Consider the following 23,394-nt stretch of genomic DNA (forward strand, 5'->3'; position numbering starts at 1 on the left):
GTGTTCCACCCCTGATATCAGCAAATCCTATAAAAGTGGCTGGATTTGTTAATTTCAACAGTCAGAGGAGAACACAGGCTACTCTGCTTGATTGGAGCAAAGGAGCCTCATAGATTTTGATTACTTCTCCATGAGATAATCACCCTCTCCGTTATGCTCTTCACTATCAAAAAATAAAGCAGCCCCTCTTTAGACAGAAAATTACCAAAGGAGTATCAATTTTTATGAAATATGGACTTCTGTAACTTTTCTCATTGTCATATTAAAAGCTTTTTACCCCAAAAAGTATCTTGAAAGAGACTCTTGCAAAATCTATAGGATTTTCCCCCTCTCTGCAATGTCTGTCTCTTAGACTTAGGAATGAATAGGTGGAGCTTCTACCAGAACCCACCGATGCCGTTCCTTTAGTGTCCAGTGGCATCACTGCTGAGTAATGTGAAGCAGTTTTCAGAGGGTAATCAGTCGGGTGCAGTTGTCACTGCCTCATCACCTGCTGCTCATTCAGAAGGAATTTGGATTTCCACGCATGCAGTGGTTGGCAAATCCAAGTACTATAAACTAGATACTCTAATGCCTTAAACTAGTTCTATAATCCTACTACTATAATAAACTATGATTCTCCTATGGTTGTTAGCAAATAATCTCTTTGTTGCTACTAGATTCTCCACAGTGATGACACGAAACAATTACGTTTAAATGTTGTATGGTCTTCTATAAGAACTCTCATAAAATATTAATCCTGCGATTTTTTTAGGAAGTTTCTTGCAAAATGGTAGCAAAACAGTCACTGGCTATTAACTGAAGAAATGTTATCAGCCCATGTTTCAGTACCCTTTAGATGTTACCCTCCCTCCCCATTCCAGCTACCTGACCAAAAAAAGTTGTAAAATCCTATCACCACAGGTATTTATCAGCTGGTACTGCTGCCTGGACATCAGGCACAGATTGGGGAGGAATGTCATAACCCCAGACTGACTTTTCAAGACAGAATTTCATTTCTGTTACTACAATTTTGCACTAACATTTTTTCATGCCCACATGAGTCGTCTTTGCAAAGAGAAAAGGCAACTTTCTATAAGCACAATTAGCATGATCCCATCTATCTGCTGATCTGTAGTAGTATTTTTTAAAAATGTTGGCCTAAAAGGATGTATTTTGCATTTCTTCACCTTACACTGTCTCTACTTGAATTATTCCCAGTTAATTATAACTAACCTTTCAATCTGCAAAGATATATATATATATTATACATATATATATATATAATTATTATATACATATATTAGGGACTTGTGAGTACAGAGTGCCTTTTATTTCTCCAGATTCAACATTAAGTTCTTCATAGAGAAAGTCTGTACTTCATGTGATTAGGAGGACATTCTCTAATGTTTTCCAAACACTGCTGCCACCTGTTCTTCACTTTTGTTGGGCATGCTGGAGCACAGAGGGTACCAGTTGCTGCACACAATGCTCATAACAGCTGCTGCACACAAAGGCTGCCAAAACTGATAATACAGATGAAAATAAAATCAAACTGAGAAAGGTGGAAAACCTTAAGGAAACGTCCCCTACAGCAGTCAAGGCTTTGTGTGTTTGTTCAATGTGTGCTCATTTCAAGTAATAATACTGCTCTGATGCTTTGCAGAGGAAATTTGTACTCTGGTTATTGCTGAAGTATTTTCAGAAGACTCTGGCAGTTTCACCTGTACTGCAAGCAATAAATATGGCACAGTATCTAGTATAGCTCGTCTAACTGTCAAAGGTAAGAGATTGTTTGAGTCCTTTGCTGGCTAGTAAATACAAGCAGGGAAGGCTGATGTGCTGTGCGGGCCAGGCTGCTTATCAAACATACAGATTGCCGTGTCTTTTCAAAGTATCTTTCCCCAGTTAGAAACATGAAGCAACAAGCAGCGTTAGGGAATGAATCCCACACAGCCCTTCCTAAAACAAGACTCTTGCTGACTTCAAGAGTTGGGCAATAGCCATTTTTGGAATCTCCATGGACTGTCTACTTCGCTCTTTAATAAAACTTTAGCGCAGAACCCAAAGGAGGAAGCCCCAAAACAGATTCTTTCATACTGCCTATGTGATTTATGCTACCAAGGCACTAAGGAGGTAGGTGAGTGAAGAACCAGTACATAAAAGCATAGCACGCTGGGGACTCCAATTCAGCTCAAGTCCTGGCAGTGCTCTGAACAACTAAAAAGTTTGAGAGCTCTCTGAAAAGAAAGTTTGTATTGCAAAGATGCTGGTGGAATTCATAGTTGTAGACCACTACTGGATCTTCCAAACCAGGGCTGTGGCTGTTCCTCCCACCTTTCCCTTTTTACAATATTCCTTTGTTAAGGGAGTTTGTTGGTGAACAAATGAAGTGAAATTACTCATTCCAACAGCTGGCCAGGACATTAGAGAGAGTTTTTCCAACTGTATCTTTTCTGATTTCATTTCACTATAATTTATGGTATTTATGTATCATCAAAGGTTTGATATTTGTTATTTCAGCATCTGAAGACAGTAGTAATGCTGCTGCCCTTCACACAATGAGCTCAATCAACTCAGTTGCTGCTGAACATCAGTCTCCTCCACATATTCCTTCCCAACGTGTAAATCAACCTCCCAAACCTAAACTTGAAGGTGTTCTTGTGAACCACAATGAACCCAGATCGAGTTCCAAGATAGGTCTCCGTGTGCACTTCAAGCTGCCTGAAGACGACAAGGAAAGTGAGTCACCACCAGAGGATGGACTCGGCACTACAAACCAAACCAGACCCAACTATTTCCAGGACAGGATAAATGGACAGCCAGTGAAAGTACCAGAGCCAACATCACCATCCAAGGAACCCCCCCCAGTACTGGCTAAACCAAAGCTGTAAGTAAAAGGTATTCTAAGTCTCAGGAGCATGATTGCTATTATTTTGTATCTGCTTTATCACATGTCTATTCGTAGACCAGGACACTGTAGCACTAGAGACAAAAATGCAAACACAGAACAAAAAGACAGTATCACACGGTGCTGGCCTAATTAACCAACTAAGCCTTAGAAAGCACTTTCTAAAGAGACAGAGATTTTTTTCTGTATATCGCTCTTGAGAAATGCGTGCTCCAAAGGAAAGTATTTTCCCTTTTAAATTTTATTTAATTCCACAACTTCTTCTACTGCAAATAACAGATGAACAACATTGCTTTTGTGCAGGCAAAATAAAAGCAGGTTCTTCCAATATATCTCATTCAATTCTCATTATGCAGTTTTGCCAAAAGCAGACGTACTCATCTTGCACATAGTATGGGCTAACAACTGTAGTCCCAAAGGCCATGCCTCATGATTTTATGTCTCACAAACATAATTCCTCCTAAAACAGAAAAAATACTTGCAAGTGTTTGATAATGTGAAACCACATAAACTAAAGAGCACCTGCATGATTAGTGCACTATGAGTCCAAGGGGAAAGTTTAAGGAATAGTGTAATTTTCTTACAGAATGATTTCTGGAATGCATACTGCAGTTTATTAAGAAATATCCTTTCAGTATTTTTGGAACCTCTAAAATCTAGTTTAACAAAAAGCACACAGAGTCCTTCATTTCACTTCTTAAATAGGCAGCAGCTTTAACTAAAGGTTCAGGAAGGACTTTTATAAAATAATTCACTGATTTCCTTAAGCAGGGATGTAATTTCATAGGACAAACATTACAAGCGAGAGAACAGAACTTGCATACCATGTAGGAGAGGAAGAACTTGGAGCAGTGTTGCTTTTATTTATTTATTTATTTTTGAAGCCCAGACGCACAGCCCTATTGCCTTTTAAAGCTATATTTAAGGGATGAGTAGAAGCAGACTTTAAGTTGCCCACAGCTCGCATCACTGCTTGCATAAACCAGGATTTCTCTCAAATAATCTACAAAATGTTACACAGGAGTGCATTATTGTGCAGATGCATATGAAGGAGATAAAATCAGGATTGCACAACTTCTAATTCTCTAACTCTGTAATTTTCAAAAGCTTGAAATTGCTAACAATCTACCTTTAATGTGATTTTTGTTTAGTAAATTATAGAAAGAGTAATTCCTTTAAATAAATTCACTTAACTTCTTGTATTTGGTTTACCAGTACCATTGTGTTTCCACTTCTACATTTTTAACTTTTTGATTATATTTATTTAATATTGGACAGTTTATTACATGATAATTTTCCAAATCCTCTACGTCGTTTCTGTTTTCATAAGGAGAAAAGCTAGCCTGTATTTTCATACATGCAATAACAAAATATACCACTTGACAATGTAAAATAGTTTTTCTTAATTGCAAAGTAAAAAAGCTCTGAAGACACATACAATAGAGAGCATCTAAGAAATAACAATTGCATGAGGTGCAAATACTCTCTGAAAGATGCACTATTACCTGTCACTAAATGTCAATGCCACCTAAACTACATTGGTGGTGTCTCTTTTGGTGGATTATTGCCAAGTTCTATCAGCCAGAATGCTGGTTTCAGAGCTCACTTTAACAGAAGGTGAATAACTGCACTCTGGCTTGCAAATTCTCATTTTGACAAATCCAGTCCTACTCTTTATTACACAAGTAGAGATGTACTAAGGTGACATAGAGCAGAACTTGACAATGTTATCCCTTAAATATCTTCAAGTAAGATTTTTATTTATTTTTTATGTGTTAAAATGCAAGAATTATCTTCAATCAAATAATTTTCAGTCAAAAAGCTTTTATCATGACTCTTCCAAGGAAGGGCAGAGGAAGGAAAAGTTTATTTTTGTAGCCAACTAATACTATGCTCTTCTCATAATGTTAGAGAATATGTCATTTAGCAGCTTTCCCTGCCTCTTACTCTATCACAGGACATAGGTCTTTTCTCTCGCAATTCACATACAGAAACATAATCAGCCAGCATGTTCAGGGCTTCAACCAGGCTCATGACCAATCTTGTTTGTTTTGTGTGCAGTGATCAGACCCAGTTAAAACAGCTCCACAACCAAGTCTTGCTCGAACAACAGCTTGTGCATCAGACGTCTACAAGAGAGCTGTCATTCAACACAGCTTTATTGAATTCTGCTACTTCATTCAATCAACAATCCACCTCAACCACGTACAAACAAAGCAAAGCCTCTGCTTCACAAGCATTCAACTATACCCGACCTAAGCAGTTCCTACCATCACAGACCCCACCGCCTACCATTTCCTCTTCTAGCTCCTCGGTGACAATTTACAGCAGCGTCTCTCAAGGAACTCAAAGAACAAATAACAAGGAAAATGTCACGGCAAATCCTCCACCTACACCATCAAGGCCATCAGGAGCATTTACAAGCAAAAGTGATCAGTCTCTACCAAGCCCAAAAGAATCCACGGTGCCTCCGTTAACACTGTCTACATCCAGTGTAAAACAATTTCAGCCACAGAGTGTGACTCCTACTCCTGTCTCCCCAACTGGCCGAATTCCAAATCCAGTAGCTTTCCTTAGCGCTGTTCTTCCTTCACTTCCTTCTGCACCATCAACCAATGCTATGGGGCTGCCCAAAAGTACACCAGTCACGTAAGTAGTATGAACTGTATGTGCAGAAGCAGGGACATGAAATACTTGTAAAGGAAACTAAGATGTATTTTTGTGCAAATGTTCAGTGGAGATTTTCCTGAAATGCAAGTCATTCATATAATAGAAAAGTGAGTAACTCATATATTGTGGTCACTTCATCTTTACATCCAGTTAAGAAAGGAAGAGAGAATTGCTTCTATTAAAAAAAAAATAATAAAATAAAAGATAAAGGTTAAGGTTATGCATTTTATTTATCTTCTCTCTTAAGGGTACGATAAATTCAGGATAGAGAAATGGGAGTTTCCAAACAGATACAGACAAGAATGTGGGGGCTCAGTCAGAGATTCACAGAACTGTTCTAGTGGGAGAAAAGAGATTTCATCATGAGCTCGCAGGATAAGCCACTCCATCTGCCTGTATGAGCTATAAAGGACTATTTGCCTAAAAGCCCTTCTGCCTATATGAGCTATAAAAACTTTCTTACCTATCGTACCTCATAATATGTTATCTCTTAGGCCAGATAAATTGAAGAAATAACTTGTGGAAAGGTATTTTTCTGGCTGCAATACTTTCTGTATTTAAAGTCTCCTAGAAAATCTCAAGAGAGTTAATGGCTTGCACAGAAATATTTTAATTCACAGCCAGAATGATTTCTGTGACAAAATGGCTACCACCACACAAGCAAATCAGGACGATGATGTACTAGAAAGGTTGTGGCCTTATGAGTTCCTTTTCACTAGAAGACTTGAAATTAATATCCCTTTTGCAGACACTGAAACTTGTGTTAGCATGGCTAGCACCAGTAGATTGATAAAACTCTTTATCTGCAGAACTCCAAATTCTGCACAAAGTAAGAAATATTTCCCCCTTTTACCGATGGTACACTTCAAAGTAGTGATAGCCACCAGTAGGTCCCAAGCTCCTATTTACCTTGCTGATAGTACATCCACTGACCTGTAACTGTGACAGAGAAAGTGTCCCTGCATACAGAGCATTCACCACTCTGGCAGGGAAATCCTGCCTTTGATCCATAATTGCACCTCTGCTCCCAGACTTCCTGATTGCCCAGCACAGGCAGGTAATCTCAGCTACCCTGTGGCACATGCCTGGGGTACTTCAAGGCCCTGGCATCATGGGCAGGCCTTATAAAATAAAGCAGATTCACAGTGAAGGTTTTAACTATACCCAACTCAAGCCTTCATCCTGCTTCCATAAAGTTGCACCAGAAAGCACAAATCAAATGCAACTGCACATCTACTACCCTTCCTCCCATTCAGAGCTGGTGCACAAATGCTCATGCCCAATTAATTTGCACTAATAACACTTAATGTTCGCAAGGTGCTTCACTTTTTCTAACTGTCATACCAAATAAACCATTATGAAGGTATTATCAAATAAATCCTTACACTATGCCTACCAGCTAGGGCAGTTAAATACTGTTTTTTACATTTCACCATTCCCCTGTGAGCTGAGTTCTCACATAACCAGAGCATATTGTGCTGAGACTTGGAGCTGGTATCTTGCTGGTATCACAAGGCAGGTATCTTGCACAGCAACAGTCAGTTATGCCTTTTACCCAGACCCCTGTTATTAGGATCCCAACTACTGGAAAGCTACTGGAACACTGCACTCTCTCTAATATTGTGTGGCTGTTGTGTTTCAGCAACACACTTGTGCATTATTTAAAAACTGACATTATTTAAAAACTATTCTCAAAACCTGCTAAAATAAAACACACTAAATCTATAAAGAGAGATGTTGATGTTAGGTGTCATAAAAGAGTGAGAAAAATGAAGGATTATAGGAAGAATAAGTAATCACTGAAGTTGTAAGATAAAGATCAGTAAGAAATTGCATTAACTTTCTAAATTATTGCCTGATACAATAAAATGCACTAATTGTACACCTACAGTAATACCTTTGCACATCTCTTCAGCATCCATTGCAACATCATTATTCTAGGATAAGTATAAACGGAACTTAGAATTTTATTACAGTATTATAATGCTTATTCTCTTTAAGATGTGCATCTTTAATTCCTGATGGCATTAATGGGAATGGGATACATCATAAAAACAGTACCAAAAAAAACAAATCCTGTATTGTGCTTTGGCTTCTACATAAATAAATAATAATTTCATCCAGACAACTGAAGCTTAACATATTATATCTAAGGTGACTGTATATATAAATATCTGTACTGGTTGCTGCATGTTAGTGTGAGAATTTTCTTTTAATAGCTCAACCCAGGGATTAACAAAGAAAAATCTGAAGCCTCTGCCATTAGCAACAGATGATTCTATTCGGGAAAATAAAGCTGCACTTGTAAAGGACCTGGAAAGAAAACTACATTTCAGAGAGGACATTAATCAACAAAGTAGTCAGCAGGTAAGAAAAACAAGTGTCATTAAAATAAATTTCACTTGTGAACAAGTCATGTGTTATGACTTGTGGCACAAAAAGTGTTTGCATGGTTGAGCAGCTACACTACTCTGCAGAGTAAGCGTTTGTGGTAAGTACTGTTTTGGAATAGCAAACTGGAGCTTTAAATAGGAAGTCCAAGGGGATGCAGCTGTAGAGGTTTTGCTCTGTGACTGTGTAGCAATTTTCATTTCTGATAATCTCAATTAGAGAATGGTAGGAATGCAAAACCTTTTTCTTCTCATGTAACGTCCTGCACACAGGATTTCATCTTTTACTTTACAAGCTGCTCAACTCACTGCACACACACACATTCAGACACTGTACATTCCTAACCCAAACTAAGGAGAAAGGTAATCAAACTGTAACGAAAAGGTTTCTGCTTTCACTTTGATTGAACTAAAATACATTTTTCATTTTTTAGCATTAAACGTTTTTCCAAATCTCCTGATACATATGAATTGTCAGGAAGTTGTTAGGAAAGTACTTAACAAAGAAGTTTTTGTAGCTGTTACTGGCAGACATTAAGTTTAGGGCTGTCATTATTAGAATTTAGGAAAACAACAAGCCTTTTACAAAGCTGAAGTTAAAACATACCAGTTCATTCTTAACTGGAATCAATAAATCCATGAGTCTGGGCAGTGTTTACAAAATTAAAGAAGGAATCAAAAATATTTTGAGGTTAAAATCACTGTAAGACAGGTTCGTCCACCCTTGTAAGGTGCCCTAAGGACTGCTAGATAGCTGTTCTGCCTGCAGGCGATTATTCTGCTCTCACCTTGACCATGGAGCCCTCCATCATCATCCTGCCAGCTCATGCTTAACACAGCAAATAATGGTTTATCCTGATCTGTCATCAATAAGGGAACTTTTCACATTTGTTGGCCCTTCTGACATAGAACATGCAAAGATAAGCAAAAAGCCATGGGATTTCTGGAATAAATTACTCTCTGTGGACAACTGCAGTGTAATACCTGTTTTTTAAATTTTGCTCTTGACCCTTCCTTCTGACAGATCATACTGCCACAGCACTTTTGAGTAAAACAACTGGCAAAGCAGTATGTTTTGCAGATGAATCACAAGTGTTACGATTTGTACTTGCTATGGTAGTAAGACAAACTATTTAGAGAGCTATTGTGAAATACCAACCAGTCTTTCGACTGCATGATAACCCCTTTAGAAACAATGATCACCACCAGCGTCAAAGTTATCAGCTGACAGCAAAAGTTATTTATATACTTATTTACTATTTTGTATGACGCCAGACCTAAATCTTGATTCCAAAATCCTTAAAACACTGAAAACGTTCAAGTCTGAGTTTTCTCCTCAGTGAAAGCAGTGAATTATTTAAGAAGCATTATTTAAAGAGACTCGGCAATGCATAATACTTTTCAGAATTCTTATAGCTTTGCCATTTATAAAACAATCAACGTCATGAGAGTCATACGTTGTAGAGGTGGATTCACACCTGCAGCTTTTGTCCTGTTTTTTCTTCTTGTAGTTCACACAAATTTTAAAATGAGACATATTCATCCTATATATTGCACATTTGCATTAAATTGTTTATTATAATGGGAGGAAAAAGCCTCTTACTCACTTTCTCATAAATACAAACGCAACTCTCCTCTATATGAGATCACTGCATAGTGAATGGAGCACAGCATCCAATAAGAATCCTGAAGTGTTGGCTTCCCTGCATTTTTTACATACTATTTCAAAAATTCCCTCTCATAAAATGTGTTCCATAGCATTTTCCTTACTGTTATCCCATATTTCAATTGCAGCACTTGGTCTCATTTACAATATTTGTAGAACATGTAGGGATCATCCAAAATAAAAGCTGTAAATGACAATCTACACCTTAAAGTACTGGTATTGATTAATATTACTATATAAAGTGCAGTAATTAATATGATAGACTTACATCCTGGTGTACTATTTATTATTATCATTGACTTCCATATGATAAGTGTTTAGCTTACAAGATTTTCCTGTGTGTCAGCATTATGCACTCAGCATGGTATCTAATAATCCAGATGTACTCCTCCTGTTTCATCCAGTACATCATTCATCACCAACAATACAGAAATCTAGAATCAGAATGCAGTTGGTGATTTTGCTGTTGCAGAGAACAGAACACATTAGCCTTCAGTCTTCTACAGCTATGATAATCATGCAGTTTTGATAGAAATACAGATAAAATTTTGCTAAGATTCTAGCTTCACTTTTGATCAAGCACATGTAATAACAAGCTGTTATTTTTACCAGAAATAATACCATACCTGTCATTTATGCAGATGGTAGTATGTTAGATTGCCAGGTGAAATTTCATCACCACTGGAAGTGCTGGAAAAAATGTGGTTCAGTTATTCCAAATGTCTTAAAGTCAGATTTGCTCGGTTCTTTCAAAGAGATGATACACTAAATGAGGGTTGGTTTATCCAATTGCAGGAAGAGGTTAGGACAAATCCCAAGATATGGGAGAACACTTAACCCATTTCCTTCCTTAGCCTCAAGACAGTCCAACGTACAACTCTTAACTCCCAGAAGGACCACATGACTCCGTGCCAGCGGGTACAGTGAATGGTTGGTACTGTCCCAGCTTGCACAGATCATTAACTGTTCTTTAGCAGCAGCACAGAAATCTGGAAATTCCACATTTCAGAACGGCTCTCTGACCAGGAGACCTGAGTCCCTCTCTTGCCTTCTCCAGCTCAGTGAATAAAAAATAAGAATTTGAGGCAGCATGGAACAGGCCCTCCTTTAGCAGGACTTTTTTTCAGAGAGCATTTCAGCTCTAATGATTATGGTTGTCTGAGGAAGCTGTTAGAATTCTTTCTTCCACTTTGTGCTGGAGAAAAGAGGTAGGGACAGGTTGAGAAAAAAGGAGAATCCACTCTTCTGCCTAGGAACTAGGACAAACACCTAGGTCCCTGTCCTTGCTCTAGTGGATGTTTAACTATTTACACTCAGAGAAAGAGAACAAAGACAGAACTTCCCTCTCATCTCCACCTCCACAATGCTGTATTAGAATGGAGCTTAGAGCTTCCTCTTGGAGACTGAATTTGAAATCCTGTGAGACACAGCATCCAAGTCTCATAAGCTGAGTGAATGTCCAGGTCACTGCACTCTTTGATGAACAGAGAGCACGTTTCCACTTCCCCAAGTCTGTCTATCCAGTCCATCAGGCCTCTCACCTTCCCTGCAAGTAATATATCTTTATAACTTTCATTCAGAATATGCCACGTAGAAGCAAAAGTAAGTGTGGGAAGAAAAGGACAGACATAGAATCTAAGGAATAAATATATAAATTTGTAATGCAAAGTGATTATTCTAAATTTCTAGTTGAAAACATTAACAGGCTTCACATCAATGGGACTATAAATAGACAAAATTATGCTTTACGGGCAAATCTTAGAAACTAAAGGAATTATTCCCTTAAATCTTTGCTATACAAATAATATCAAACAGAAAATTGAAGTAATTAAACCTCAAAATCCTGTGCAGTAACAAAATTAAAGCAATTAACTATGTAATAATAAAAGAAGGGAAGAAGTACCTAGGCCTGTTTAACGACCTTTTTCAATAAGAATTATAAATTGTGCCCATATATCTGTGTCATTTACTGTGAAGAATAGCATGTGGTAATGCTCATTGGTTGTGTCTTATGGAAGACCCAGATAGCAGCATGGTCACTGCCTTATTTTTAGGACAAAGAGAAAAACCACAGCTGTTTAGAAAATGATGCCATTATTCACAGCCCTCAAATGAATATTCTTTACTTTTGCTAGTATATACTGTACAATAAATTTGAGAGCAGAAGAAATGCAGGGTTTGTCCAAAAGCTTTTAGAACATTAAAGACCATGGTCTGTAGAGCCATCTGCAGAACCCAACTCACCACACAGGCCACATCATCACTAATACCTCAACAGTGATAAAACACAATCATCTTCTTGCAGTTCCTGTACTAAGTCAGCCTCAGAAAGGTCCCAAGAATCAATAAGCCTATTCCCCAGAGCACAATAATTACACTTAATTCAACCACTCCATAAAGCTTGCTCGAAGACAAGCTTCATATCATATCCCGAAGTCAGCAAATGTAGATAATTTTGAACTACAGATGGGAATTAAACCCCAAGGAGTCCTCATGGAAGTTTGCTCTGAACTAGAAATGAAAGAGATTTAAGAACCCATCCAAGACAAGTTAGAAGATCTTAGTATTTATAGGTATAAATTCTCAATAATCATAGTAATGAATCATTGAACCGTCACTTGCAGATGTCTTCTCAAAACCTAGATCTAAACAACAAAGTACAAATAAGTTTTCTTCTGGTAAGGATCCTGGCTTGCAGAACTCACCGCCTAGGAGAGGAAACCTGAGCTCCTCATGCTGTTGCATACACTCCTGAGCCATTCACTCCAGCTAAGTTTATGGGAGTTAGAGTTACAAACTTCATTTCTTTTCTCTTCTGTTTTCCTCTTGCTCAGTCACTTTGAGCTGAATAGTATTTTGAGTATCATCTATTGTGTACCACAACTGACTTCCTAGTCTCTTCAGGGGCTTGATATTTACATATCGGTAGCATGATATTCAGGCCTTATGCTATGTAAGAGACCCAAAATAATTCATTTGCAAGAAATAAGTTACTTCCCTGCTATCTCTGCATGGGACATGATATATGAAGAAAAGCAAGAAAAGCATGCACATTGGATCTGTTGTATTTTTATCCTGATTGCCGGAGGAGTGGTGTGGCGGTAGAGAGAAAAGAACCCAAACTAAACAGAAGACTTCAGTCAGAGTAGCCTAGATCAGACTTTAAAGCCAAGGAGTGTTACAGCTTAGAAATAGACACTGAGATGAAATATATGTCAGTTTCTTAGATAAACTGCTAACTGGATTTGGAATAACTGCCAAATAGCCAATCTAGTAGAAGTTACAACACTGGGATTAAACTGGGAAACTTGTCTGGAATTGGCAATGAGTGGTGATCAGAATAATGTTTTTATATGGTATATGAGAATCAACACTCAACTAAAGTTCCTCTAACCTTTATGATTGTGGTAATTTCCATGGCTTCTAGTCTGTAAAAATATCATGTTCCAGAAAAGTTGCCAAAATGCAGCTGGCCCCCTACAGTTTTTACCCAGAAACAGAGCTTGAACCTTTGTACTCTTTGCCTTAGTCTCCTCAGTGTGCTGAACTCCAGCCTAGTTTTAACATCATACCCAGCAATCAAATTGACTTGTTCTTTGTGTGACACTTTACGAAATACTTGTCTGAAACACAACCACAAACACTTTGCCCTACTCCACTTATGTAATTACGTTCAGAAACAGTTTTATGGCTTACGTGATAAAAACAGTTCTTCAGAAAGCCATATTAACAAATATTTTCTGTTCTTGCTAAGCCTAGAAGGAAATCTACCAACCAAGCAAAATCTCCAAGATTATATTCTATGACTATGTATTTCCCCTTATTTCAGAGATTTCTGTTTTTCATAAGAAGTGTGGTATAACACCTTCAATCTATGAAAGTTGGTGTTAGAATTTTTATAACAATTTTTATAACAATGTTAATTTAGTTTTGTTGATTTGTGTGTAAACTTAAATAAACATATATATGCACACTAATCACATTTAAAGGGCTAAGATTAAAGTATAAACACAACACACAGGCAACACTTCTAGGCTATGGGAAACCTAACTTCAATATTTTCTAACACGTATTAAGCTCAATCCAGCTGTACACAACTGTACACAACTAAGATGGTCTAGTGGCAGATTTGTGTACTGCTATAAAATAACGATGTTAATTGTTGGTAAGGCTCACAGGGCAGTAAATAACTGATCTGCTCTCTTCTTGATTTTGCGTCTTTGTTTTCTATGTGAGAGAAGACAGGCCCTTTGCTTTTTCTACCTTTGTTCTTAATTAGGTTGTACTTAACAACTAAAAGGAACTGATTTTTGCAAAAGCCCTCTTCCACTTTTTAGTCTTCTAGACTACTGCTTTTTTAGTAATCTTCTAGACTATTGCATTCATTTTATTCTCATCTGAGTTCAGAGTTGCCCTTCTGGAGTATAAAGCTGTCATGGATTTACTGTATCTAGTTTTTGAGGTAATGAAGTTGTGGGTCACCTCACCTTCTCTTTCCATCAGCTCTGTTGCCCTGTAAACACTTGAAAAATGGCTTATCTTCACAAAGGGAATAACTGCTAAAAAGTGCTCAGATATGACAAATGAGAAACATACATGCAAAGCAGTGTATTTAACTTTATAATATGCTGTTATAGGACCAATATACAAAAATAATTACATTATTTTTGAGAAGTTCCTTACACAAAAAGCAGTAACATGTTTAGGCAGGCAGAAATGAGAATCTGTACCATATTTGCTATACTGTCCTGACCTTTTATTACATTACGATTCATTAAATGAATGAAAGGAAGGGAGAGGAAGAGATTACCCCTAGCTTAATTAGTCCTTAATTAGCCTCCACATTTCCAAAGGCCACACAATATGTGAAATCACTGAAAATAATTTAATTCTAAGACGAATTATATATAGTATAGTCAGGTCTTATTGGAAAACTCAGAGATTCGAGACAATCCTTTCTGAGCAGGTGCAATTTTTTGCCACAGATTTTGCTTTCTGCTGTCAAGAACTATCTAAAACAACAAGAAGGAATCTATTAAAAGCTTTCAAAGAAGTGGAAGAACAACCAAACTACAAATATGTTCTTCAGTACATCGGTCACCACAAATCATTTATGTTTGAATTCCTTAATTTATGGCAGATTCTAGAAACAAAATATGACTGCAGTACCTTTTGGTGACAGGGATATTTCTTAAAGCAGATACTCCCAGATTTTTACTTGATTCTTCCTAAAAACACACACAACTTTTCTCAACATCAAGGCTAAAAGACTGATTGCTTAACTTTCCCCTTAGGACACTGTAACCAGTGTAACCACTACAAGCACTGGTTGGTTAGAAATCAGAGAATCTCCGGTTTTACACTGGCTTAACTGATATCAGAATTTGATCTATTAAAGTGATTTGCTGAGACATGCTGTGAGAAACAAAAAAAGCTCAACAGGATGAAACTTTATAAGGCTGCTTGCTGATCATCAGCTGCTGGCCAGCCCCCAGAGCGAACAAAAGCCGACAAGGAAAGTGGACGGTTCCATCTAGTGGCCGACTCTCCCCCTTTGGTGCATGTCTTGCACACTTCTAGAGATGTGCAAGCTCTAAAGTTCCCTCTTAGCAAAGCTGTACTCGCAGTGGTATATTTGAAGAGAGTATCAGCGACAGCCTGTCCCCTGTCAGAGTGGAGAGAGAGTGTTATGGGTAAGGAAGGTATCTTGAAGGTGGGATCCAGCAACCGGAGCTCCCTGTGAACGCTGTTACACGGCAATTACAGGCAGTGCTCCAAAGCTGTGTGGAAGGAATAGCCCTGCAGCATCAGAGAAACTGGGATGAGTGGAAGGAGGGCTCAGTTTCCAGCAAAAACAGTTCTTTCATAAAGTACTTTCTTCCCTACCCTGAACTATCTGTCTTTTCCTACCATAGCTAACATTAGTAGAGCAGACCTTACAACAATCCCCCCCCAAAAAAAAGATTTTAGATTGAGAGTGTTAAACAACATCTACCATTACAATACCAAAGATGGATATTATTAGAGCATTTATTCCACCGCAGCATTTTTCAACTTTTTTACTTAGGCTTTGTGGCTGTCATGTTAATCCTTTCCATTTCTCATGCTGAGCCCTAGACCCCATCTCCTCAGAACTCCCCTGCAACCTCTCAACCTTTGGGCACTTCTGTCTCCACGGACTCCTGAAGAATTCAAAGACATCTTTAGCTAACATTTTTTGATGTTTCTCTACTTTTGCTTCTTAATACTTGGGAACTATTGGTCAAAAGCACAATCACAAGTATGATGGAGTGGCTAAATAATCAGGGATATACTTCTCATAATTTGGAATTTTTGATGATTCTTTAATCAATTCTTTAACAAAGAAAAAAAAACCACCATCATAACAGCAATATCTGACAGCATAATGTGAGATTCTGAAAATCTGTGCTTGCTGTGGGAATAGAAGAAAACAGAAGCCTGCTCTCAGAAATGTCAGTGGTCAGACAATAGAAGCCAGAATGCAAGCTCTGGACTCACAAACTGCACAAAACCAGGTCTAAAAAAAAGAATGTGGTTATTGCTAAAGGCCTACACATGGTAGTAACTTCTCCACAAGTAATTTTTAATTACTTGAGTAAGATATTCCTGCAGCTATTCAGGTGTATCTGTATTGCTTTAGCATGCACAGGATAAATACAGGTTTGGTGTCAAAACCTGAAGCTGGCTGTTGGCATGAAGTTTCACATGTTACAGCAGGAAACATCTGGTCAAATGTTTCTTGGTCTTGACAAAAGGCATCTTCATGCAGAACAGTGCTCAGCTAAGTAATGAGACGCTTCTACCTGACATTAGGGCATTATGGAGGAGGCTCCTAATAACATCATGTTATATGGAAATGGTCGTTTATGCAGGGATATAATAGTTTTCCATCTATTAAATCTTCTAAGGGTTTTAATGCGCTTGTGTTTCACTTTTTTGATATTTTTTTTTGCTGCCTTTCAAGGCATTCAGTTTCATTAGTAAAATTGTGCAAACTTCATATGCAGTGAGAATCTGTTCCTGCAGACCAAATTCAGACTGTTTCAGTAAGTCCTAGTTTGCATAGGTTTTTTTATTTTCACTCATTTTAGCATTAGTCTAAAAGTGCAAATGACTGCAAATACCATAGAACATGACTCATCTAGCTCTGAGTCGTGCCTCTCTCACTCTGCAGGAATACAGGATTTCAAGCTTTGAGCAGAGGCTGATGAACGAAATAGAATTTCGCCTTGAACGCACCCCGGTGGATGAATCAGATGATGAAGTGCAACATGAGGAAATCCCTACAGGCAAATACATAGCACCCATCTTTGATAAGAGACTCAAGCATTTCCGGGTAATGGAAGGATCTCCTATCACATTCACTTGCAAAATTGTTGGAATACCTGTTCCCAAGGTAGGTCATTCTCACTGTTAGCTGCGGAGGAATAAAAATGAACTACCTGCTATTTCCTATACAGCCCTATGGCAAGTCACATTCTGAAGAACATAATTCTGTGGAGAGAGCTTTAAAACAAATTATTTCCCCCAACTTGCGCAAGTAACAATACTTGCTATTGAGGATGTTATCAGGCCTTGCTGTACTGTATGGACTGCATCACAACCACCTGACTAAGAAAAACAGAAAGTCCTAACAAAACAAAACAAAATTAACTTCTCAGAAAGATGAGAGTTGGTCTGAGATAACCAATAAATTTCTACAGCCAAGAAAACAGAACCTGACAATTTCAGCTGTGCAAAGGAGACATATTGTTTTCTCAGCTCAGCCTGGAATCATTCAATTTCACTTTGTAAACCATCTGTAAATTTTATGGTATTCTAAAATTTATACAAGCAACTTGTTAACTTCTGTTGTGTTCTTACCTACATTTTTATAGTTGCTATTTGATTACAGAGCAAGAGTAAGTCACTTCTTCTTTCTGATCAGGTATATTGGTTCAAGGATGGCAAGCAGATTTCAAAGAAAAACTCACGTTTCAAAATGAGCAGAGAGGGAGATGGAACATGTTCTTTACATATTGAAACTTCTACTAATGATGATGATGGAAACTATACCATTATGGCTGCAAACCCACAAGTAAGGCGTTTTATTTTCCTCTATAAAAAAAAAAAGCTTTTTTTTTTTGTCTCTGTATAATATGTGTCAATAGTAACAAAGATCAGGCCACCTAGTCCAACCTTGAGTGGTGACTGTATCAAAGATCAGATGCTTCAGAGGATGGGAGAGGGAAATATAGTGCAGAATGGTGAAATTACTCCCCTGTTCTTACTCATCTCAGTCACAATCATTAAGGATATTCTTTTCACATGAGTAACCCCTGCCCGATTTTCTGAAACCCTGCCTGTTGTAGACAGCTATCTTTTGAGATATAATGACAAGGCAGACATCATATTTCAGGCAGGAAGAATAGAGCAAAGGGAAACCAATAGGTACATCAAATTTGAAAGCATTAACAAACACAATTATTCTTTATCTAGCCTGCAAAAAATGTGCATCTGCAAGTAGTCTTGTCCCCTAGTCACTCCTCTTCACTCTATGTGCTAGCTTAGCTGTTTATTTAGTTATACAGTCAACTAGATCAGGCAAGTTTTCCAGCTGAAATTTTCACTTTTTTTCTGAATTATACTTCAGCCAAATACTCAGTTTCCATGTGGTAGCACAAACAACAACTATGCTAATACAAATACAGCAGCAGACAATACCTGTGGAGACACAGTAGCAGGAATGAACAAGCAAGGACAGACACTAAGCCGGTTTATATAGCGCTGCTGCAAAAAGCATTGACACAGCCTTGAATTTGAGAAACACTGCTCTAGACACCCAAAGAAACGCCTGCCTCACCTGCACTCCACTACACACTAAAAGCAATTGCTTCTAAAAAGTAGTTACACTTAGTTCACTTACATAACAAAAACAAATCCTAGTGCATTGTAGATGTTAAATATTTATACTTTACAGTTAAATGAACTATTAACCAACCAGTAATTCTGTTTCCATTGTGATTTGCAGGGAAGAGTCAGTTGTTCAGGCCACCTGATGGTTCAGAGTATCCCTGTTCGGGGCCGAATATCAACAATTCAACCTCACAGGTAAAAGGAAAAAAAACCCTTCACACCCTCCTTATGCTTCTTATTGAATGTATTCAAAATAACTGGCTGCTATACTTCAGCATACTCTCCACTTCAGTTCTCAACCATTAAATGGAAATAACAGCAGCACATACCTCCCAACAAGTCGATTCTAGAGTGTAATGTTTTTGAAAGTTATCTTTAGATGCAGGGAAGTTTAAATGTAAAGTGTTATTTCACTTGTTTTAGTAGAGTTAGAGGAAAGGAATGGATTAGCATGATGAAATTCAGCCAAAAAAAAAAAAAGCAAAAAGAAATAAAGGTCATCTTGGGAATCCAATGATACTACCTGATATAGTTCATTTGACAATCTAAATGGAAAATATACAATTAAATCATAGAATCATAGAATAATTACAATGTAAATTACAATGTAAATCAGTGGATTTCTTTCTACCCTTTTATTTAGCTCAAACTATCTGTTCCTACTTTTCTGCAATTTCATTCTTTACTCAGCATTAAAAAAAGTAAAATAATTTGGCTTCCAAACACACACATGGAATTTTTGTCTTGCAGAACACGATCCCGGGTACCAGAGGGAGACAGAGAAGCAGTTCAAGAACGCTTTTTCAGGCCCTATTTTCTACAGGCTCCAGGGGATATGGTAGCACATGAAGGGCGACTTTGCAGATTGGATTGTAAGGTATTAACAGTTTCCTCTGTTCTTCTCTCTATTCATATCTGTGTATTGGTAGGTGTTTTTGTGTTTTTATTGCTTGCATGAACACTTTCTGTTGAAGTTTTATTGCTTCATTTTTAAAAATTATTGCTTATTGCCATTCTTTCTGAGTGGATTCAGGGGACTTCTGTACAACACATGCTGTATGGCACGAAGAACACAAAGAATACAACCCCAAAAATAGAAGGCTCACTTACGGGGTTGTTCAAATCACTAAATACATTCACCATGTCCTCACCAGTCCAAACTCCAAAAGTTCATCTGGGAATGACAGGTCTTCCTGCTGTACTATCAGATTCTTGAACTTAATCCATAATAGCTCAAAATCATGAGAGAATTAGCATGTTCTATTCTGTTCAAACTAGCATTTCCATTGTATTGGACTGAATTACTGAAGATTAATACTCCCTAAAAAGAAGGAATAGAGCCTAGCTCATTTTATGCTTCCCTAACACACACACATGCTGAAGAATCCCAATTTATAGATTCAAATCCCAAATACAGAGTTGTCAGAAATTAGAGCACACACATAGTGAGCTTCCAGTTATTGAACAGCATTAAGAAACTGACGTTCTCTGATGTATTTTGGTAGCTGTTCTATGTCCCAGTAGTACAGACAGAAAGGTGGTAGTGCTGACACTGACCTCTTCGATGCTCCAGAATGTCTCCTACCCTGAACAGAGTAGAAGCTTTGGAGCAGATGTAAATGCTTCCCTGAAGATGAGTAAGATTGATTACTACTTAATTTACAACATAAAGTTTGCTAGGGAGCATGCCAAAGAATTTGACTATTCTTAGCTCTGCTGTCCTAGCAGAGCTTGAGAAGTCTTAGAGCATGTCTGGTATTACGCAAACCTGGAAGAAAGCAGCTCTTTGTTCAGGCAAGTTTCACTTCCCTCTTTCTCTGGTTTGTAGAATAGTGTTTGGAAAGGAATATTTTGGAGATGAGTAAGTACTTCTATCTACTGGAAAGATCTTTAAGAGTATAATAGTCTAATAACCTTTCTATAAAATATGTATCTTGTGATAAAGCATATAAGTGTAAAAGCTACAAAGAACTATTTAATTCTTCATCAAAATTTCTGAAATACAAAGTCATTTGTATAGAACGCTTTTTTAAATGTCTGTTAAACTGAGTAGTTTTGATTTATAATCATCACAAAAAAAAAAAGGCAGATTATTAGAAGCCTTCTGTGAATCTAATTATGTAATCAAGCTTTGTCCTTTCTGACTAAGAAAAATGTAAGCATTTCATATATTTGTTTCTCTTGGTATTTGTTTTCTGTTTTGATCATTTTTAGAACTAATCAGTAAAATAAACAACCCAGAAGCTGACATTATTCAGATGATATCTGAAGAAAGGCTTACCTATGAATTTACTAAAATCCAGTTGTCAGTTTGACATTTGCCTCTGGCTGTTTCACTCTCTGTTAGGTGAGTGGGTTACCAACGCCAGACTTGACATGGCTTCTGAACGGCAAACCTGTATTACCAGATGGCACCCACAAGATGCTGGTCAGAGAGACTGGAGTTCACTCTCTGCTCATTGATCCTCTCTCACAAAATGATGCTGGAACTTATACTTGCCTTGCCACTAATAGAGCAGGACAAAATTCATTTACTCTGGAGCTGACTGTTGTAGGTAAGAATCATTCAAAAACTAGTCAGAGTGCTGTAGTTATTTACATGCATTTCTCCAGAAATATCTCACTTAGTTTTCCTACAGACAGGTATAAGTAGTTAATTCACTGATAGCAGTTATAGTTCAATGGCTATAACACTCATTTGATGGAGAGAAATGGACCTGGTGCTCAGCTGAGAGGTGCAGTCCTGTTACTAGCAGAGGCCTTTAAGAATTCTGAATCATCATCACGCTATTTCTCTTGTCTTGGCAAAATTATATCCTTAATTCTCTCCCTGGAATTCGTAGGGTTTGAATTCATAAAATATGCTGAGGTCTCCTAGATGCCAGTTCCAATTTAATTGATTTAAAAAAAAGTATTTTTGAACAAAATAAATACAAATATGAATACTGTTCTTTATTAAAGTCCTGCAAGATGCAAGCTGTTGAAATCCACTGATCTGGCATTAATTTCCTGCTATGGTAGTAGGTTTACACCCATGCATACATATATGCATGCATTCTTCAATGCATACTATTTGCTATATGTTCTCTTATAGGGGCTGCATCACGGCATTTCACTTTCCTTCCAATATCTCATAAAAAATTTACAACCTATTTTGATATCACAAGAATCATTTTTGTTTGCATTCTTCCCTATTGTTCAATGACAAACAAAGAAAAAAATAGCTGGTATTCAATCCTTCTTCTTCTTTTTCCAGCAAAGGAAGTAAAAAAAGCGCCCATGTTTTTGGAGAAGCTTCAGAACTGTGGTGTTCCAGAAGGGTACCCGGTCAGATTAGAGTGCAGGGTTGTGGGAATGCCACCCCCTGTATTTTACTGGAAGAAGGATAATGAAACCATCCCATCAAACAGAGAGAGGATGAGGTACTGTACCATCATATCCATACTAGGAATTTCTTGCAGCTGGACCAATTGTTTCACTGAAAAGCTGTGCAATTAATACAGGTGGTGTTCTTAAAACTATTTATTTCTTCTGCATAAAGTTTTAAAATGCTGGCTTCACTGTCAGGTGAACAAGAGCGGTTCAGAATAAAGGCATGGAACATAACATGCCACTGCTTCAGAGAACAGAAATAAACCTTTCAGGTCACATGCCTAATAAACATCTTGTAATCAAAGATACCGTTATGGTATTTTTCGTGTGTTTTAGCAGCTTGTTCTCTCTTTAAACATTTTTTTCCCCACCGTTTAGCTCTAACTAAAGATGAATTCAAACAGTTCAAACTCAGAACAGTTAGAAGATGATTCTGAATGCCACAGAGCATGGGATAACAGAGAGCTTAGCACATCAGATATAGAGGCAGATAAAGTTTGGTCACAAGCACAGGCAAATACTTTGCTTATAAAATGCAACATTTATTGGATTCAGCTCTTCCATTCAAATACAACACTATTTTTTATTTTTTGAAAAAGAAAAACTGATGAAATAGTGTATGTGACTCTGATTAATAAAAAAGCGTGTTTTGTTTTGAGGTTTATACCTTCATATAAATCTGATTTTTAATATTTTACTTTACTTGGCTCCAACTATTGATCTGATGCAGTCATTGGCTCTCTGCTATCAACTTCAAAAAGCGCCATTTTCACATGCATACACTGAAGCCTACCTGTAAAGAAAACTGGCTCAGCAGCAGCACTTGCTATGAATGGAAACTTTACTTAATAAAGTCCTGCCCCTTGCAGGAATGTCTAAACCCAAGCCTTCAACTGGCTCCACACAGATCCATTTGTGCAATGAGCATTTTCCTTGCTTTTCCCTATCTCACCTATTATTTTCCTGCTGGGAAGGAGACCAAGAGATGTTTTCTGTATCATGATATGGACATGCATGAGCTTCTACATTTCTGTGTCACCAGCGTAAGGCAAATTATGTACTGCAGATAGCAAAGGCTGAATGTTCCCTTTTTTATTTAGGAGCACAAAATGTCCTCTTGACCTGAAATTTTGTGGTTTGATGTTTCATTCCAGTTCGTGTGGAAGCAAAATGTCAATTTTCAGAACATCCTGCAACTCCAAGTATTCTGATGTGCTCATCTCCCACTTGTTTCTTTTTAGTGAGGGAAACGCTTGGGTTGATAAAAACAACCAGCTACAGCCTAGAGAACAGAGGAGCCTCAGTTCTCTGATAAACTACTGAATAGTTTTTCCTGCGACTTGTGGCCAGAAAGCCTTGGATTGCTGAAAAGCAAAGGAAGAGGAGGGAACAATGAAACAGGTTTCATTTACAATGTTGTCCAAATGAATCTTCATGATTTTGCCACTCAGGCATTTTTCTCATGCCTGAAACAAATGGGTGCCATGAGA

The 23,394-nt window shown here is 37.7% G+C and overlaps 1 protein-coding gene and 1 long non-coding RNA gene across 3 annotated transcripts in view; one reads left to right on the plus strand and one right to left on the minus strand.

The window, feature by feature from the left end:
- The window catches only part of LOC308197309, a 90,999-nt gene that overhangs the window by 42,496 nt on the left and 25,109 nt on the right, over positions 1–23,394 (minus strand). The window lies entirely within an intron of this gene.
- The window catches only part of MYPN (myopalladin), a 63,470-nt gene that overhangs the window by 32,695 nt on the left and 7,381 nt on the right, over positions 1–23,394 (plus strand). For both annotated transcript variants that reach the window (XM_080597440.1, XM_080597441.1), the window contains exons 8-17: positions 1,646–1,762; positions 2,503–2,869; positions 4,952–5,539; positions 7,780–7,927; positions 16,812–17,033; positions 17,565–17,714; positions 18,648–18,727; positions 19,283–19,409; positions 20,880–21,087; positions 21,789–21,954. In XM_080597440.1, the coding sequence (XP_080453566.1) occupies positions 1,646–1,762; positions 2,503–2,869; positions 4,952–5,539; positions 7,780–7,927; positions 16,812–17,033; positions 17,565–17,714; positions 18,648–18,727; positions 19,283–19,409; positions 20,880–21,087; positions 21,789–21,954 (2,173 nt within the window). The remainder of the gene's footprint in view (positions 1–1,645; positions 1,763–2,502; positions 2,870–4,951; positions 5,540–7,779; positions 7,928–16,811; positions 17,034–17,564; positions 17,715–18,647; positions 18,728–19,282; positions 19,410–20,879; positions 21,088–21,788; positions 21,955–23,394) is intronic.

Source organism: Anser brachyrhynchus, assembly GCF_964034855.1.
Source record: "Anser brachyrhynchus genome assembly, chromosome: 6".
Taxonomy (NCBI): domain Eukaryota; kingdom Metazoa; phylum Chordata; class Aves; order Anseriformes; family Anatidae; genus Anser; species Anser brachyrhynchus.